Below are 20,092 nucleotides of genomic sequence, written 5' to 3' on the forward strand. Positions count from 1 at the left end.
CTTCGGGTATAAAGGTTTTGTGTTCATCTTATGTAAGAAATTTCAACGCACATTTTTCTATCCGTATATAGCTACAAATCCAACATATTCCTCCATATTTTTCCAAACTACGAGACATACGTACATATTACAGCCATAGATATTACGCTCACCCTAAACAAACAAACTGCCTATTTCCGAATACTGTACACATATATGCACGTATATAAATTGATCGTACCCATATTTCCGATTTACTTCTTATATCTATTTGAATTAGGCACTACCCGCAAAGTTCATTAGCACGCATCTATTATATACCTACATATACACATGTCTGGCTGATAAATAACTAAAAAACTAAAACAAAATAATTCTCTGGGACCCAATTCATAAGAACTCATTTCGTTGTGGTATTGACCAATTGATATGTGATGATGACGTCATGCAGGTTGTAGAGTGCACGAAATTCACAAAAAATTGTAAAGTTTCACCCCCTATAACTTTGTTAATAATAGTTGGATTTTCTTCAAACTTGACCAAACTGTGCATTATGTTCTTCGTTACACGCATGCCAAATTTTGTACTTCTGGGATGAACATAAGGGGGGGGGGGGGGTGCCGGGTAAATTTCTAAAATTAGGTAATATACTATTATTAACTTTATTTGTGCAGATATCGGAACCGGATATATTTTCAGGCCTAGATTTCGTAGAGATGCATCACTGTGATTTTTTTCAGATTTTTCGGTTTTCCCCTATGTTTCACCCAACATCACACAAAACCTTAAAAAGAATTAAAAAGAAAATAGTTTTTACGCTTTTAGCTGAATTTATTTGCTTATAAAAGAGATACGGTGACTCTTCTTCTTCTTCAGTCTTTGTCCCGTTTAGAAGCGGGGTCGGCTCGTCTTGATCGATTGCGTCTGATATGGATCGTCGTTTTGGCCAGCCTTTTGGTCGTTTCAAATCGACTTCGATGTTCACATAAATCTTGGTGTGTTCTAGTCATTTCGAATTATATTTGCATACCATGGAAAACATCTCTCTCGCAATTTTTCCACGATAGGTGCAATGCAGTTTCGCCTCCAATACCAAGATGCGCCATTCACTGTTTGTCGGCCAGCACTCAGAACCATATAGACCAATAGGGCGCTCGACACTGCGCTAAATTTTAAATTTGAGACATATTTATCACCTTATCTAAGTTGGGCTGATGCGTGAAGCAATATCTGAGGCAACTTAGTTCATCCAAGGTACTTAAACTGCTCAGTTGGCCAAATCGCTACTATGGACGGTGATAGTGCCTGTATCAATGTATACTGCCGTCAAAAATTCTGTTTTATTCAGATTCAGTCTTAGACCGTGTTGCATGAGGCACTTTTGGATAAGTAGCTCGAGATTGGCTGGAAAAACTTCATCTGGGTAGAGTAACGGGTAGGGCGTTAGACCCGGGATGTCCCGTGTGAGAGTACCCATCGCAAGAACAAAGCGGAGTGGCGAGGTCGATGAACACTAACAGAGACCCAAAGCGGTTTTGATATACCTGCCACACTTCGAACTTTACCCTCGCCATACCGAGTGTCCAGTTTATCATGAAGATTTTTGTAATGGACCGCTCCGGTAGCATTCTTGTAAATTTGCCAATTGGTCAGTGTCTTGTCGACGAATAACTTATGATAGGAATGTTTCTTCTCACGAAACTTCATAGAGATACAGAGATTGAAAGAATTACGTCAAATACTTACCAAGGAGCAAGTGGTGTAAACTTCATTACAATACGATTTACTATTAAGCCGGGAAGTCGATGCTATACTGTGGTAGTGCTTTCCCTATCAGAAGTAAATATGAATTCAATGTTCTGCATCCGTAAGGTGCCCTTTCATATTCTGAGAACTGGCATGACACAGTATATTACTGAGAGTCCAGAATGAGAAAGATCTCAAAATGACATTGTTATAGCGTACAGCTTCCGATACAGAGGAGAAGCACTGAGCTACTGAATGCCGTCAGCAGGCTCTTTGTGAGCTACTGAAGCTGTACCGCTTCTTCATTGGTTGGTTCGAGTACAAAGCTTGCCATCAGTTAAGTTTCAATTAATCAGTAACCGGTAACATCTAATTGATCATTTACTTTGTGGTCAGTAACATTTCAGAGGTTTGTTCTGGATGTTCACAAGGAAAGCAGCGTTGCCATTGGCCTTGAGCGAGTTCATCACTTGATGGTTGCTTGCGTATTGGATTCGCATCTACTTGCAAGTGTGGAAAGCGAGGCTTTCGGGATCAGATGGTCGTTAGACAATAAGAGAACTAGCTTCTGATCGGCGAGCAGCTTAAGATGCGGAAAAAATTCCTCGCCACGAATCTCAACCGTGTAATATCCAGTGAAGTTCAACATTGTAGATGTTAATGATATAATAGGCCACCATTACATGCGTATACAAACTGTTTCCCTAAACAAAAATGAAATTATCTTTGCCATCAACTTTTTCACGTCTCAATTGTATAGCATCTTGTGAAGTCTTCCTTTCGTGGATGACATTGCAAGCCCCTGTAATGTTCAGAATGAAGTTTCCCTTCCCATCCACTCCTTTAAACGCAATAAAACCGGCGGCTCTGACAGCTCCTTCTGGAACTGTTCCAGCACTTCCACTTATTCGCGAATTAGGGAAACATGGGATCTTTATCAGCGACCCTTGAATGCGACAATTGGAGATCTATTTGCGTTTCTTGCTGTTGCGAAGATAATAGCTAAAATAATCCTGAACATCTCAAAAGTTTGATCGACAAAGACTAGGATGGCTTCTGCTCTTGGATCTCCCTGTACCGACCTCATTAACATCCTTCAAATCACTGTGGAGCAGTGTGTGGAGTTGAGATCCCCGTTTCATCTGCTCTTCATCGATTTTGATGGGTTTTGGAATCAGCTACGCAGGAGGAAAATGTTTACCTACCGAAACATGAGAGTACGGACTGCTCCTTCAAACAAAAGCGAAGCCACCCCAGTCTTGATTATCTTCCCGCTAAACTATTCCTTGCAACCTTTACAGTTTCCACACCATTGTTATTTCCAGGCATCTGTAAACCCTGCGAATCCGAGATTGTTTCCTGGAAGTGGAAAAGGGGGATGATCATTTAAGGTTCGAAAAAGGCCCCTCGTTTTGAGTGCGACTTTTGGAGTGGAGGAGGGGAGTATCAGTTGAGGTGTTCCTTGCCGTTGGAGAGATGGCTAAAATTATGCTGGAGCGCAACAAAGAAAAGATCGAAAATTTAATGTTAATAAATGTGTTTCTCTTTTGTCTTCCAAAAAATGTACTGAACACAATGTTTCAACTGGTTGTCTAGTAATTTTCGAATACTTTCAAAAGAATAGTGAAATCATTTTTTTACATACGTAGGTTTTCAAAAATCTTACAGGAATAAAGTATAACGAATTTAATTAATTAATTTTTAATTAAATCACATGCTAAAAATTTCTGAAAAATTTGGAAATAAAGCTCATTGTCCTAATTAAATGAACCTGTATCCTTTCTTCTCGTTATCGGTGGGGGCGGGAATCTTCAGTGGACCATGACATTTTTCCTCAAGTACCACGACACCGATGATGATATCCGTATGCTTTCTCATCAAGTCGTGGTCCTTGGCCAAATGGTTCTGAATTTAGAGAAGAAGGCATGTAGAGTCGAACTGAAGATAAACACCGCGAAACCCAATGATCTGTCTGGTGGACAAAGTACTCTTCCTAGCTGTATTAATGGGCAGAATATCAAAGGTGTTGATCAATTTATAAAACTTGTTAGCATTGTTTTTGCTTACTGCCACGTCTAACTCGATGCGCAGAACAGTAAAGGAGAAGTGTGGACAATATCTGAAAGGAGTTGAAACGCGTTTCACTGAACCGATAGCGATGGTGCGTGGATGTGGTTGACCCGTTATGCCCCATTTGGGAGATGATGCAACCAAAGACAAAGAGTCTTCATTTCGGCTTTTCTTATACTTATTACATTACTGATTACAGTGAAGCAGTTTTGAAAATTTTAACCCTCACTATTTTTATTGATATCACCAAGATTCTTCACTATTCACTCCATAAGTTGAAGTTGTGAAAGGGTTTCTATTGTCTTACTTATATAGTAGGCGTTACTTAATTTTTTCATAAAAATAGGAGAAAAGAGAGGTTTTCATTCCTTATGACGTCTAGATGGCTCTTTTTCAACCAGTTCTGAGAGTCACTCTTTATAACACAATTTCACATTTTACGTCTAAATCTAATTCTCTTTATTTTGTTTACAAAAGGTATTAACGGATGGCGGAAACATATAGTGAAGGCTATGCTTGATGATTCTACAAAAGGTGGACTACAAAGTTCTATGAGTATAAAAGAATATTTATCTAGTAGAGAACGGGTTATTATATCAACGAGAAATTGCCCACCCACCAAGGATGATGCCAAACAGTGGTTGAAAACCGTAGCAAGAAATCGTAAGCAAATCAACAATGAAGATAGTCCTATCAAAGTGAGAACCGAAAAAGTGAAAATGATTTTGGACACCTCCAATTTTTCGGGCGAAGCTGGTGATAACTGTGAATTGTCACAAAAGAGTATATCGCTGTCTCCACTTACACCTGAGAATTCATCAGTAGTGAAGAAGGTGGAGCCAATATCTACAAATCACAAGAAATTTACACCGAGAGATAAATTGTCTGCGCATAAAACGCCTTTATCAGCGTTACAAAAATTTAAGGAACGACGTCAGTCACGGGCACGGCTTTCGTTAGCTAGAAAGATAAGTCGTTTATATTCGCTAGATTCGCCAAGTTCTGGTACAGATACTGAAAGTGTCAAAACTTCTACGAATATGAAAGCACCCAGGAATGGGATTTCTGTAAAAAATTTGGCTGATGATTCCGATGAAAGTGAAAAGTTATCGGAGCGTAGTTTCGAGTCGGAGCAAATTAGTGATTTATGCAGTGAGCAGGTATATATACAGAAGTTATAATAGAGTATTAAATTTGAATGTACTTAATGTTATTTTGATGAACTCATGAAAGTAGTTTTATACTTTAAATTGGATGCGTTTTGAGCGAATTTAGCTAAAGCTTTAAAATGCAAACAGTATTTTTGAGACACGTTGTACGGGTCCATTTCTATTTAGCTCAAATTCGACTTCAGTTGGACAATTTGAATTTTAGAAGAAATAAAGTTTGTTATTCAATATTTTCGAGTTTGTTTTTAAAAATTTGGTTTCCATTGTTGCGGAAACTATTATAAGTGGATCGGTATCGGCAGTTTGCGATTGAAATAGTAGAATATATTTGCAATACTAAAACACCCTATAACGTCCCAGAAATGCTGATCGCATGTTTTTATTTCTGAGGATCTATATGCTATTTAATTGATGTGTATGATATAAATAGGGGATTACTAAAAGTTTTTGAGGGGAAAACCAGAGGTTGCGGCAATAATATGCAATTTGGCCAGCCCTATGCTGATTGGATCAACGCACTACATACTTCAATTTCACTGCAACGTGACACTGGAAGAGAAGGTATTTGCCGGGCTGTTGGATGGTATTCTTTACATGTTTGGTAAAAAATGTGCGGGCAATGATGGTATTGCGCGGTGGTCCGCTGTCGTGGTACAAAATCCCAAAGTTGTTTACTCACAAAATTTGACGGACATATACTACTAGATACTACTTGTTCACTATCTGACCTCTTAATGCGCAACCCCGTTATAATCCTTGAACAATGTGAACATCGCCTTCTTTATCGACTGAAAACTCTAGGGTTTTGGGTTTCATTTCATTCACAGTATCCCATTCACTCGCCTGAATAAACTCACGCATCGTCTAGTAATTTGTTGTTTGATGAATGTTGGGTCGGACTCAACCATGGAAATCATGTTTTCGTCTCGCACAAACTCCTTTCAAATTCAATTCCATTTTTAAAATTGTAAAAAACGGAAAACCCGCAATAGGCAAATGTATTTAACACGGCGTCACTTTCACATCAGTTTAGCTACGACGCTGAAATTTGGGGAGAATAGGCAATAACAGATGTGAAGAAAAAACGATCCTAAATCTATTGCGATGGTGAGAGGTGTGGTTGACGCGTTTTGTCCCACATAGAGGTTTATGGCAATCATATATAAATTGGACTCCTACTGGTCCAATTGTATGGTAGTAAATTTTTCTATTTTTATCGATGCGATCGATCCCACAACTCATTAATGCCCTTTGGACGTGTTGCATAGTTATTTTTGTTTCAAATATGTCCGACGATTCCCTCCAAGTCCACTTGAAAACGCGGAATTCTCGGGTTGCGATTCATTCCTTTACAACTTTCCCGGTATATTTTTGCAAGTATCCGGATGGTTCAGTGATTACAGCACCAGGCTATCGTAACAGGAGGTTGCGGTTCAAATTTCTCTGACTGGTTATCGGATAGCAGTCGACTCAGCTCTAAATCAGTACCTCAGTCATATCAGGATAATAATCACGGGCGAGCGCAATGCTGACCACATTGCCTCCTACAGTGTACCTCCTGTAGTGTGCCGTTACGGTTTTCAGTGCAGTGCTCTGACACGCTTCAAGATCTAGATTCGGTTAGATTGTCGCACCAACGGCCATTATTTTTTTGCTCCTTGTCGTCTCGAAAGATATTCTTCTCGATAACCATATCCATTTTATTAATCGCTGAAGGCAAATTTTCTTTCAAAATCGCTAGTCAATCTTCCTTTGTCATTATGTCATTAATCCTATAGAGTAGGCTAACACCTTTAGTGGTTATAGTCAAAGGGCCGCTCTCTTGTTCTACTGTTTCCTGCACTGCCAGTATATGGGTTTCTCGGGTGGGCCTTTCTCAGTATCATGCCTTTTCGTCTAAATGCAAATGATATATTTATTTTGGTTTCGTCTGAACAAATAATCTTTAAATATTAAAATAATGATAAGGTCGGAATTTTTAATCCCATCCACGGACAGAGTGAAGAGTTTTTGTAGGAGGGGGAAAGGAGGGAAAGGACCCCCTTGCAAACTTATGACGGTTTAACGTATTGTTTTTTGGCAATATTATGATTGATTGGGAGGAGAGAATTAAAGATTGTGTAGAAAGAAGGGCCTTTCTCTTTACGGCGCTAAAAAATTGCCAAAAAGGGGCTATTTTCTTTCCTGTCCTTAATATTTTTAGAAGAATGCCTGGACTTTTTCTTTTTAATTAGTCTTCAGGCACACTGGTGTCAGTTTTTGATTAGTTAATACAAATCCCCCATTTTTTTATTTCGCCAGTGAGACTGTTCAGTTTCATTATCATCATACTTAATGCCATGCAAATCTATGGTTGCAAGATAAGCCCAAAAAGTAAAATCGTCTATGCAATATGAGCAATATGAGTTAGAAGTGAAGTAGATTCAGTCAGGGTTCGCAAATTGACCTTGCCAGTGGAACAACACACCCAACCAACCAACAACATCAAACCGCACTGGTCAAACGGCAAGAATAAAGATAGGAGACTACAACTTTGAGACCGTTGATAATTTCTCCTACCTACGGTCGAAGATCACAACCGATAACAGCTACGATGATGAAATCCGCGCACGGTTGTTGGTAGCCAACAGAGCCTATTTTAGCTTAGAAAAACTGTTCCGCTCAAAACATCTCGCCAAAGCTCTTACTGTACAAGACTATGATTTTGCCAGTCCTCATGTATTGGAGACTTGGGTTCTTAGCAAGAGAAATTGCGAACTCTTGGGCGCGTTCGAGAGAAGAATTCTCCGAAGAATTTTTGGCCACCTACATGAGGATGGACGATTCCGTAGCCTACATAACGATGAAATCTATGAGGGACACCATGACCGTTAGGTTGTGGATAAAATCCGGCTCAATAGGTAACGGTGGGCGGGTGACTTAATTCGTATGGATGAGGATGATTCCACCCGGAAAGTCTATAAGGGAAATATCTATGGTAGAAAAACCGCTTTTAGGGACATCGAATTGGTGGACCTCGGCGCAAAACCCGGATGTCTGGAGTTCCCTATTAAGACAGGCCTAGACTGGATACTGGTTGTTGCGCCGTTGATGATGATGAGGGTGGAACAATACATATCAGACATATCTCATTGAAACTTCAATATAACCATTAGGTCAATAAGGATATTTCGATGCTTTTTCTAATGGTAATCTTCATTGTAATTGAGTGCTGCTTTATGGGGTTCGATGCTCAATATTGATCGAGCATGTCGTGAGCGTTCGGCTTTACGTTGTGGTAGCATACTTGGCCCGTATGATCACATGGTTCATTCCGATGAAGGGGGTTTGTAGTTTAAATTATATTTATTTTTTCAAGCAATGGTGTTTTTTTCAATACCCCTCTGGTGGTGATTCATTCAGTATGCTTAGAATAGAAGGAGAAAGCGTATCTTCTGACCATGCAACGCAGCAGCCTGTATCACAATCGCAAGTGACGAGTCACCCGGAATATACAGAGTCTAGACGTACCATTGATTTGAGATAAAATATTCGGTGTTACTGAAAGTATCCAGAGTATGGTGCTTTAATTTTTGAAAATTCCCTGCACGGTTTTTGGAGTTCGTTTTATATCTCTGTGGAGATATCAACCTCACTGTCAACAGGGAGGCTCTAGTGAATAACGAATCTGTTGCTCGTACAGTAGCAATCTCTCAATTCTCATGCAATCTTAAATATATATTCGTCGGTGTGTATTCAATTATTTAACAAGCGATTAGCAATGCTCATTTTTTTTAAATACTTTTTTTCTTGATTGGTTGCATGACTAGTCGTGATGGGGTTAGACCAGTCGCAATGTTTTAGCTGATGCACCTCAAACTCACATTGGTTTGGTTGCTACCTAAAAAAGTACTGTGTTAAACTCTCAATCTTGAGCTCTCACATTGAACCTGGCTTATAAACCGAATTAAGATTGGTTACGATGCTATAGTATTGTTGGGATATCTATGCATAGTTTAAGTCAATATAAAATATTTTTTTAGGAATATTACTATATAATCTATGCATTAGGCATCTTTTCTATAAGTTGTTAAGAAATATTACGTCAAACCGTGTTTTTCAACACAATTTTCTAATGCGCTTGTCTCTCTTAAAAACATTGTCAACGTCTGATTTTCTTCTTATATTTCAGGTAAAACAAGTTTTGGAGAAAACATCATTTTTGAGAAATATTTCAATCACCGAGAATTGCAACGTATCTGATGTAAGCTTCGGATTGAGTGGTGTAACGTTGGATAACACTTTTGGATTTAAAATTAGTTTACAAAATTTACAGAAGGTCAAAGCTGATGTGCAGGTATAATCAAATACATTTTTAAATAAAATAAATAAATTCTTATTATATCTTATATTATCTATTTATACAGCATAATCATTTAACAGTATTTTCATTAGAAATTCATGTTAATACTCGCGACCAATTAAAGCCCGATCCCCAATATGATGCAGTTGAATGTTTATTTTTCTCGATATCGCACGATGGTCCGGAAAGTCCAAGCAAAGAGAATAAGACACTAGGTTGCATAATGGTTGTGTCGGAGGGTGTAAACCCATCGTTGAACGGTGTTGCTACACGTATAATTGTGGTCAAATCGGAACTGGAATTATTCGAACAAATGTTGCAATTATGCCATACTTGGGATCCTGATATTCTAGTGGGATATGAAGTAGAAATGAATTCATGGGGCTATTTAATGGATCGAGCTCACGTGTTGGGGATGAATTTGAAGGCGTTGCTATCAAGGGTTCCAAGCCAAAAAGTGAGAGAATCAAATGCAGAAGAAGAAAGAGAGACTTTTATTGACTTAGATATTGAGGTGAGTAATAGTAAAAAGTGTTAAGTTTAATTTTTACTGAAAAAGTTTTTTTTTCAATTTGGACTGAGCGGCATGGATTATCGATTCTTCGCCGAATTTTCTGTGAAAATTGCCGTTTAACATACAGAATTCCTATGAAAGCCTTAAATTAACATATAATATTTTAACTTGACTTAGGGGATACCGTTACCGTAGGTATCTAATATGAAAGGCATTTTTGCGACTTTTTTTGGTGGAAAGGATAGTACGACAGTAAGAATATATTATACTATAATGAATTAAGTATGTTTTGAACAGATTCCTTTAGCTAAGAACGGAACTAACTTTGTTTTTCTCCCAATTTATAATTTTTATCTCAAAGCGGGTGTAATAATGCTTGTTCGACCGTTATAAAGTTTAATAGAATGGGGAGATGAATTCAAGGGCAGTCAACTGCAGTCTTTGGGTCTGCTTGCATAAGTATAATTTTTATGTGCATAATTCAATGTTGAGTATCAAACCTGGGTTCTGGCAGACAGAAATATGTTAAGTCTAAGTTTGGAGAGGATTCTCGATAGACCAGGGCATCGTTGCATCAATCTTCTTATTTGTATTTACATGTATATTGAAGGTTTCCAATAGGAAAATGCATGACTTACAAAAGTATTGATGAATCCTTTTCACTCCTCCTTTAGTAGAAAAGTAGAATATACTAGTATCTAGTTTTCTCAATTGTTACCTTTCGTCGAGGAGAGAACCCGAATAAATGTAGTCCATCCCGGGAAGATAGAGAATGTATTTTATAACTTTTCGACGAGAAAATTATGATCTGTTTAACATTAGGTAAATATAACAATGTGGAGGTTCCTCGTGCATCATAAACTATTGATTGCAACTGAAAATATTTAGAAACATCTCGAAACGCTTCAGATATAAGAGTTTTTGTGTTTCCCTATACGAGGAATGATGAGTGCATGACAGTTCCGTGTATACACAGTTAAAAATTCAATTGCCCTCTACTTTTTAAAAAGCCATTTACACAAATAATTTGATATGGAAAGCACTGTATTGATGGCAGTCAACCTCATACACTACGTACTAGAAGTTCAATATTATAAGCAAATGTGAAGAAGCTAACCTACTACAGATACAAAATAAGTCGGGATACCGGAAGCTGGGCACTTCGGGTAAAAGGTTTTGTGTTCATATTATGTGAGGAACCCCCTATGCATGGTTCCCTATTCGTACATAGTTAAATATTCAAAATATTTCTGCATTAATTGCTGAACTGCAGATATATGGTACATATGTACATACTTATCAAAAACATCTATATTGTGCTAATCCTATATAAACAAATGTTGTCGATCCAATTCGAGCTAACGCACTTCCAATTTATCTCGTTCACAAAAGCATGCAGATATGTTCTTAAAGTAAATACCACCGGTACTAACGTACACACATGTTTACCCACCCCCCGGGAATATTGCGGAATATTGTCCTTTATGCTGGTACCCTTAGGATGAACTTAAGGGGGTTTTCCAGTAAATTTCTTAAAGTTGGTAATATACTATTAGTAAGTTTATTTGAGCAGATAGTAGAATGGGACATATGTTGAGGCTTAGATTTCATATAAGCACACCACCGTGATTTTTTTTGCCAGATTTTTGCGTTGTTAAGTATGCACATTTTAACTCCTTACTCGCGCACTTTTCAATCCATGTTAAAACTAATATCAATTTGCTCTGAGCAGTAGGAGTGTTAGGACATGTCTTTGCGGGAAGTCGGTTTTTCGATTGTATCACTGCGTAATAGAGCGCTCGCTGGAACAGTGGTATGCGATCAAGTTTCCTGTGCGGCTTGGGAAGAATGCAACGGAAACTTATCAAATGCTTCAAGAGGCCTTTATGAAGGGATGCATTTCGAGATCCCAATGCGGAAGAGAGCACAAGGCCTTCAAGGATGGTCGGTGGAGGTTACTGACGAGCCTCGTTATGGACGCCCAGCAACACCCCGAACTGATGAAAACGTCCAGAGTGTGCGCGAAGTTTTGAGTTTAGACCGCCGCTTAAGTATCCAGGGAATCGCTGATACCAGGAACTTGTCGACATTCGCGGTACATGGAATAGTGACGGAGGATTTCGAATTCGGAAGTTTGTGCAAAGCTTGTGCTGAAGGTGTTGACGAAGGAGCAAAAAGAAGTTTGAGTTTTGCGCAGTAAAGAATTATTACGATTGATTATAAATGAGTTTTTTAACTCCACTCTAAGAGACTGAAACGCCAGGTCGCACGCATCAGGCCTGATATCAAAGATGCTTTTAAGCTCCACCACGACAATGCCTCCAGTCACGCGGCCTTCGTCGTTACCAACTTCCTGACCCAAAACATGATCTCCGTGGTGCCCCACTGAAAAAAGAGCTGAGAGGATGCTCTGGGAGTCGGTGGATAATATTCAAGCTCAAGTTATAAGGTTCCTGAGAGGCATTCCAGTCGAGGAGTTTCAGGGCGCTTTCCAGGCGTGGCAGAATCGTCGCTGCAGGTGTATCGATGCAGAGAGAGACTGTTTTGAAGAATTTTAACCGTCTGTACCAATCAAATGAATAAATCTATTTTGCCGCTGAATGCGCATTACACCTGTGCACCCTACATATCATCTAAAACTTAAATAAACAGCCGAAATTGCATAGTATTGTTATTAGCGACTATTCTGCAGAATTATTAAATAAATGTTGGTACTATTAGTAAATCTATTATTTTATTTTTTTTTCTCGTTCTTCTAGCTTAAATTATGTGGAAGAATTCTTTTGGATGTTTGGCGATTGATGCGATCGGAAATTGCGTTGACTTCGTACACATTCGAAAATATTGCGTATCATATTCTCCACAAACGTTACGCTAAACATGATTTCCAGGATCTAACCAAATGGTACAATTCATCGACCACTCGGTGGATTGTCTTAGAATATTATTTAGAAAGAGTTAATGGCACCTTGCAGCTATTAGATCAGCTCGATTTGATCGGGCGAACCAGCGAAATGGCAAAACTTATAGGTATTCAATTTTATGAAGTTCTCTCAAGAGGATCACAGTTTCGTGTTGAAAGTATGATGCTTCGGTTAGTATTAGAGTTAAATTAAAAGCGAATCGATCTTTTGAAGTTGATTTAATTTTTAGGATTGCGAAACCCAAAAATTTCGTACCTGTTTCACCAAGTGTACAGCAACGAGCCCATTCCAGAGCTCCAGAGTATCTCCCACTGATACTGGAACCAAAATCACGATTTTATGCCGATCCAATGATAGTATTGGATTTTCAGAGTTTATATCCAAGCATGATTATAGCATATAACTACTGTTTTTCGACATGTTTGGGAAGAGTGGAGCATTTGGGGCAGTATGTTGCTTGAGTATTTCCTCGTATAAATTTCTATATATTTGCTTTTAAGGTCAACGCCTTTCGAGTTTGGATGCTCTCAACTTCGCGTATCTATTTCAGAACTGAAACGGTTGATTGAAAATGATCAGATTACAGTGTCACCGTGTGGAGTTGTTTTTGTGAAAAAGGATGTCCGAGAAGGTGTTCTACCACGAATGCTGAGAGAAATATTGAATACTCGGCTGATGGTCAAGCAATCGATGAAGCTTCATAAAAGTAATTCAACTTTACAGCGGGTTCTCCACTCTCGACAACTGGGCTTAAAATTAATGGCTAACGTTACGTACGGATATACTGCAGCGAATTTCAGTGGAAGAATGTCTTGTGTGGAGGTAAGTGGCAACAAATTAAATAATTAAATAATTACGTTAGAATAATTATAGAAAAATTATTTTGTTTTTTGTTTGGTATCTCTGTTTTTGTTTTTACCTGAATAGAATTGAACTGAAGGTTGCATCACGTTTCGGCCGGTTATAATAACTGCATTAGCTTGGAATCGTTGCACACTTTTTTTCCCATAAGTTAACACACTTAAGTTTTTTGAATATCTTCTCCAAAATTGGCATCAATATCTTTATTTTGACGACACTCTTGCTTTGGATGTATGAAACTATTATTTTGGTTAGCTTGACGAAAAAATTGACAAGATGTCTCGTTTCCTATGCTCTCGATAAGCATCTCCCCCGGTATTCACCCGTAGGTTATGATTTTGTTGAATTCTTATCATTTCATGCTTATTTCTTAGGTATCTTCTCAAACTCTTTAGTGGAATCTCATGACGAGTTCCAAGTATGATTCGCAGCATCAACCATTATGTTAAAATTATTCAGAAATTTGTTTGCAGTAGGCGCACGCGTCGCTCCATTTCAGAAACATAGTAGGTGTTTTTAACATTTCTATATGTTTTCTAAGTTGTTCATGCGTAAGTCGATATATTTCGAAAAGCATGGGTATGTATTTTGCACCTCTTTTCAGCCTTAAACAATTGTCCATGTATGTTAGATCCGTAACCTTTATAATAATGAAATTGATGAGCGATATGACGACCGTCTAGTTGTGGATAAAATCCGGCTTAATAGCTTGCGGTAGGCGGGTCACTTAATCCGTATGGGTCAGGGTGACCCGGCTCAGAAAGTCTACATTGGCAATACCTATGGTAGAAAAAGGAGAAAACCATGGCAGACCCTGCCCCAGATGGAGCGATGGCGTTGGACGGAACGCCAGACAACTTTTAGGGGTATTGAATGGTGGACCTCGGCGCTGGAATGGAACTGGAATGTTGGAGTTCTTTACTAAGGCAGGGTTAGACGGGATACCGTTGATGAAGATGATGTTAGGTATTGTTGACTGCAACCTCTAAAAAGGGGCATAATTATTAAAATATTTTACGAATAATTGTTTTCTGAAAGTTTATTACTAAGCTTTTTCTTAATTGTTATTAATGCCTGCTATAGATCTCCCAATTCCAAATCCAAAAAAAAGAAGAAAATTTCCGACCTGGGCTAACAATTCTTTATTGAAGCTATACGAATACTATATGTAACCTTCTCTTACTCGTCTCTTGGATCGGTGTGTTGGTGTCCTGGTGTCCTGGTGTCCTTCTTCTATTCTATCAGAGAGTACACTGATGTAGATGAAAATGGCTTTCGAAATACAGTATTTTCGTATTTGTTTAAGTGCTTTCTAAATTTCCCATTTTACTGTGTTCATTTCGAAATATGTCTTATCCGAACATTCGAAACTCTGCAATAGATTCCTTATTGAATACTTTTTATTTTTTTTTCTTCCGATAGTCCTATTTTCACTACCAATGCATGCGGAGCTATTTTTTTTAATTCTCAAATCTATGACACTTATTGCTATCTTTTATAAAATCCAACTACTGCATTAAAAAAAACTGCATTTTGAAGATCATAAAGACATGCCGGAATCTTAACATAAAACAATTTTTTACAGTTGTGACTGTGTGTGTGGCAGTTTTGATCTACTAAAATACAGGGTGCGGCAGCATAACTTCCTTTTTTCAAAACTCAATAAAAACTATTGTATGCATCGGAAAATATTTATTTATTTTTTATAATGTAGGCACATGTCTAAAGTTTTTATTTACATTGTTTTGAAGATCAAATTTGTTAGGTGACGTCCCCCATTCTCCGTACATTGCGTAAACCGATTTCTGGCGTTTGTCATGACTCTTGTTAGCATAGCAGGTGTTATGTTGGCAATTTCTTCTTGGATGTTGGTCTTCAAATCTTGTAGGGTTCTTGGACGGTTCACATAAACACGGGATTTCAAAAAACCCTATAGAAAAAAATCACAAGGGGACAGATCGGGAGAGCGTGCCGGTCATTCCAAATCGCCTCTAATTGAGATAAAAAGATTCTGAAAGTTCCTGCACTATCGCCATCTTATAGGGATGAAAATGAAGATCATCAAAGGAATCCTTCTCACAGACCGATCGGATAGTCCAAGGGCAGATGCGTGTTTGCGCGCAGAACACCGTGGCGATCGCAACATTGACGCTCTCACTGCTTCAATGTTCTCAGGTGATCTAACGGGCCGAGGGACTCCAGTTGTTCCTTTTGTCGCACTTGCAGTTTGTCTGAATGTAGTGACCCATGTAACAATTGATTTGCGGTCTGGGACGGGAGCCAACGGGCTAAATTAAAGCGATTCCGAAATGCACGCTGTGTTGCAATAACCGAACATCCGCTTGAAAAGTAAACCTCAACGGCAAAGGCACGCTCCTCACCATTTCAACGCATGATGGCGACTGAACCGTGTCGGGACAAAACTTTACAGTATCCCCTCTTGAGCGAGACCACTATCGCTCCGCTATGACATCAACTAACTGAGTGGCGCGCATTTTAAAAAAGGAAGTTATGCTGCCGCACCCTGTATAATGGTTGGTAAAGTCCATTTCTTCTTCCCTTATGTTCAAAAAGAAGTTGAATTGGGTCATGTCTTTTTAGTCTGTTATGTCACACTTATGATGCGCTTAATGAAGTGTCACTTACCGAAAGACTGTGTCACGTAATATTTTACATATACCATTTATGATTAAATCATAGTTCATGAAAGGTAGTGATAAATAGAGATATCTACTATACTTGGCTGCCTACTTTATGGGGACGCGGCGTAAGAGGATGATGAAACAGTACGGCAATAGAAATATTCCGTTTGAAAAGTACGTGTCCAATTATCCTTTACGGAAGGCTCGGAGAGTAATTGAAACTGCATTCGGTATTTGATTTGCTCGATAGAGAGTTTCATGTTGCCTTTTTGATGCGACCGTTGAAAATTCTCGTGAAATTTCTGAGAATATGGTTCTCTCCGAAAACTTTATACGAAAAACCGCAGGGTCAACATTATTATGATGAATATTGTCCCAAAACATTTGTATGATGAACTTGAAAAAGAAGATTGATAAACATAAATTTGTGCAATCGTTAAATGAAACGAATTCAGAAATTCAACAAAAACTCAACCCAACCTATCGTCCATTCTAGCAGCTTTTCGAATACACGAAACATTTTGAATTGCCGGATTTTTAAAACCAAAGTGCAATTTTTCGTAGTTCACCTTCGCCAAGTTCTATCAAAAGATTCCTTTTTCGTTTTCTGCTGTATAATGAATAATTCTACCCATACAACCATATACACATTACGGCCTTGTTATTGGCTGTTGAATTAATTAAACGGAAACGTAACGTAACGTAAAAGTTAGAACCTTGCAAGGGCTTACGCTATGCGATGTGCATTATAATGAGTTGCCATATGTTAAACTCTTAACGTCGGCAAGTGCAGTGTTAAGGGGGTCATCCGGTGTGAAGGCCGTTTTTTTTGCCTTTTTTTAGAATTTTTTTGTGGAGAACTGGATAAAGATACAAATACGAATTTTCCACCACCGATTTATTAGTATCTTGAGCGTACATATTAATTTCTCCGGCCCGATCCCATAGTTCATTATTGAAATACAGTGGAATTTATACACCCATCTCCAAAAAAAGGTGTTTTTCTGTTGCCACGCTAGCTGGCGCTGCGATCATCTTAAAGAAAAAAGTAAACGGCGTTTTAACGTTATTACCTACAGGACACAGGAGTTTCAGATGTGTTGTGATTTTCACTTCTGTATTAACGAGAGAGGGCTCGCTATTGAGACAAGAGAATTGGCGAGTGGTCTACTGAAAATTCGTTATTAGTTGCCGCTGTTGTGAGCAGGGGGTTAGCGTTTATAGTAATCCCAAAGTCGATTGCGTCCTGCGATTTTATTATTTTATTTTTATGATCTTTGGGCCAGTAGGTTGGCTGTCCCTTTGTGTGCGCTGCCTTCTGAGTCGCTATTATGACAGGTGCAAGCTATGTCTAAGCTTTTCTTCTTTCTCTTTAGCCTTTTCCCGTTCACAAGCTTTACTATTAGGCACTAAGAAAACATCATCTGTATAGAGTAGTGTGTAGGGTGGTGGACGTTGGATGTCCTGTGTGACAGTGTCCATAACAAGAACGAAGAGTTGTGGGAGGGTGGAACCTTGGTCGACAAAGACATGAAGTGGTTTTAATACACCCGCCACACTTTGCACTTTTCTTTTCGGATTGTGGTTGTATAATTTAACCCAGTGCACGAGTTCTTCTGGTACTAGGGGTTGCCGTACAACATACCAGATGAGTGCTTGTGGCACACGGTCAAACGCTTTTTCCAGATATTGAAATGCAGTATAAAGAGGGCGATGCTTTCACGTTATTTCCTTCTCCATGAATAACTGCGCAGCGATTATTGCGTCAGTTCCACGGTTTTTGAACGATGGCGGCAATACGGTTGTCAAGAACGCGTTAAAAAATTTTCATGGTATGGGACAGCAACCGGGGAGGATGGTAATTTGAACATTCTGCTGGACTACTTTTCCTTTTCTATATTGGAACTGTGGTGCTTCCTTGTCATTTCACTGAGCCGCAGTGTTGGGTTCCAGCTCTTCGCTTTCGAGAGCTCAGATACGATGTCTTCTGGTCCTATTGCTTTCCACGATTTCATTCGTTTTATTGCTTCCTCCATTTCAGTGTTCGATATCCTATCTGCGTTGGTGTCGGCTTTTGACAAATCTATACGGATCTCTTTCGCCACCCCGAGTGTCCAGTTTATCGTATTGCCTCTGGCTTCTTTTCAGCATTCTTGTAAACTTGCCAATTGGCTAGCGTTTTATCGTCAAAAAAACTTGTGATAGAGGCGTTTCTGTTCACGGACCTTACTTTCAACATCGTCATTCCAAAGCCAAGAATCTCGGTTAATAAACTGCTTACTTAGCTTGGTGACCCCGAGGATTGCATAGGCTGCTTTGTGGATCGTGTTTTAAACTTGGTTCCACGATTCTTCCACATACGTATGCAACCATTTAATGCGCTGTGGGCCAGTGCGCTCCTCATACTGTTTTTTTCAGTAGCTTGATTCGCAATGGCCGATGTTGAGGTGCGATGGTCTCATAGGGAATGACTTTGCGGTCAGTGACGGTAGTAAAATATCGGCGTCTTATGAGAATATAGTTAGTTTACTTTTTACTCCCCCTATAAAATGAAGGAAGATGAAACAATCGTTTGATTAACCATGTATCCACAAGTACACCCATGAGTGTCCGCAAAATTGACTGAGCGCTCGAAACCCTTTTCCCCATGGCCATTAAGGTCACCTGCAATGACTACATAGTGATCAGCAGGCACGATACTGGTCTTTGAATCGAGCAGTTGCCAGAAGGCATCTTTCTTGGAATTAGGTCGACCTGTCTGCCGCAGATTTTGCATTAGAACATCGGGTTTCTTGTAGAGCGCAGATATCAATGTATTATACTTTTTCCGAAGGGTTCTTGCGAGTTCCTCAGTTTTTTCCAGTGAGTGTGCGAATATTTAGCGTGTCTTACTGAGGATAGTACCAAGTGGTTGGCTCAAATCCTCTTCCTTTAGCTGGACTTGGGACCAGCATGCATGTAGATAACGTGGAGGATTTAACATTATGTCTAGGTTATTTGTGTATAAGAAAATTTCGAATTCATACCTGTATTTGGTGACTAATTTGTTTAATGTTGTTTACATCTGTTGTATCGTTTGGGTTATGTTGATGGTTAAGAGGACGTGATTGGTTCAAATTTTTCAAATGAGTTTTTTTAAAGAGATATATTAATGAAACTTTGCATATGTTACTGTAATGTTAAAGTGTAATTAAAAAGTAATTTGTGGAATTTTCCAGATTGCTGCTGTTGATTTTTCAGTAAAACATTAAAAATTGTCGTGAATGATTTTGGGTCACTGAAACGCCTGAGAAAAAATAAAAACTAGATTCTAAGCAGTATTACATTCTCCATAGAATGACCTAGAATCAGAAATTTTCGACCAAGAAAAAATTGGTGTGTTTTTTTGTTAAATTTGTTGTTTTTTGCACCAAAAATCTAATGTAAATCAAAATATTTAACACCAATCTAGGGAATTTTATTGTTTTGAATGTGTGTAAAGTCATATTCAAATGTGATGTCTGCATCATATACATTGCACTTTCTCCTCACCCGGCTTCTCTATGTACAATTTTCCCTGAAAAGTCTATAGTTTTCTTCGATTGTCAGCAAGAACAACAATAGAAACAAATCGAGTTTCTGGGCAGCAACGAATGTAATGATTGGCTTGTGTATGTTTCCCTATTTCATGCATCACATACACGATACCAACACCATCAAAACGATACCCAAACTCTTCTTGAAGAATGTCGAACATGTGTAATGCTTCCACCATACAAATGCAAGCAACGCATCCGGAGACGAATTGCCTGAATGTAATTTTCTTGGGGTACAGTAACAATGAGGGTGGTTAGCTAAGTTTTTCT

At 38.7% G+C, this 20,092-nt stretch overlaps 1 protein-coding gene across 4 annotated transcripts in view; it reads left to right on the top strand.

Annotated features, from left to right (window-relative positions):
- LOC119661147 (DNA polymerase zeta catalytic subunit) overlaps positions 1-20,092 on the top strand; it is a 39,978-nt gene that overhangs the window by 13,487 nt on the left and 6,399 nt on the right. For all 4 annotated transcript variants that reach the window (XM_038070357.1, XM_038070356.1, XM_038070359.1 and 1 more), the window contains exons 13-18: positions 4,273-4,955; positions 9,136-9,300; positions 9,371-9,820; positions 12,580-12,914; positions 12,974-13,192; positions 13,245-13,566. In XM_038070357.1, coding sequence (XP_037926285.1) covers positions 4,273-4,955; positions 9,136-9,300; positions 9,371-9,820; positions 12,580-12,914; positions 12,974-13,192; positions 13,245-13,566 — 2,174 coding nt within the window. The remainder of the gene's footprint in view (positions 1-4,272; positions 4,956-9,135; positions 9,301-9,370; positions 9,821-12,579; positions 12,915-12,973; positions 13,193-13,244; positions 13,567-20,092) is intronic.

This window comes from Hermetia illucens, chromosome 1 (assembly GCF_905115235.1).
Source record: "Hermetia illucens chromosome 1, iHerIll2.2.curated.20191125, whole genome shotgun sequence".
Lineage (NCBI taxonomy): Eukaryota > Metazoa > Arthropoda > Insecta > Diptera > Stratiomyidae > Hermetia > Hermetia illucens.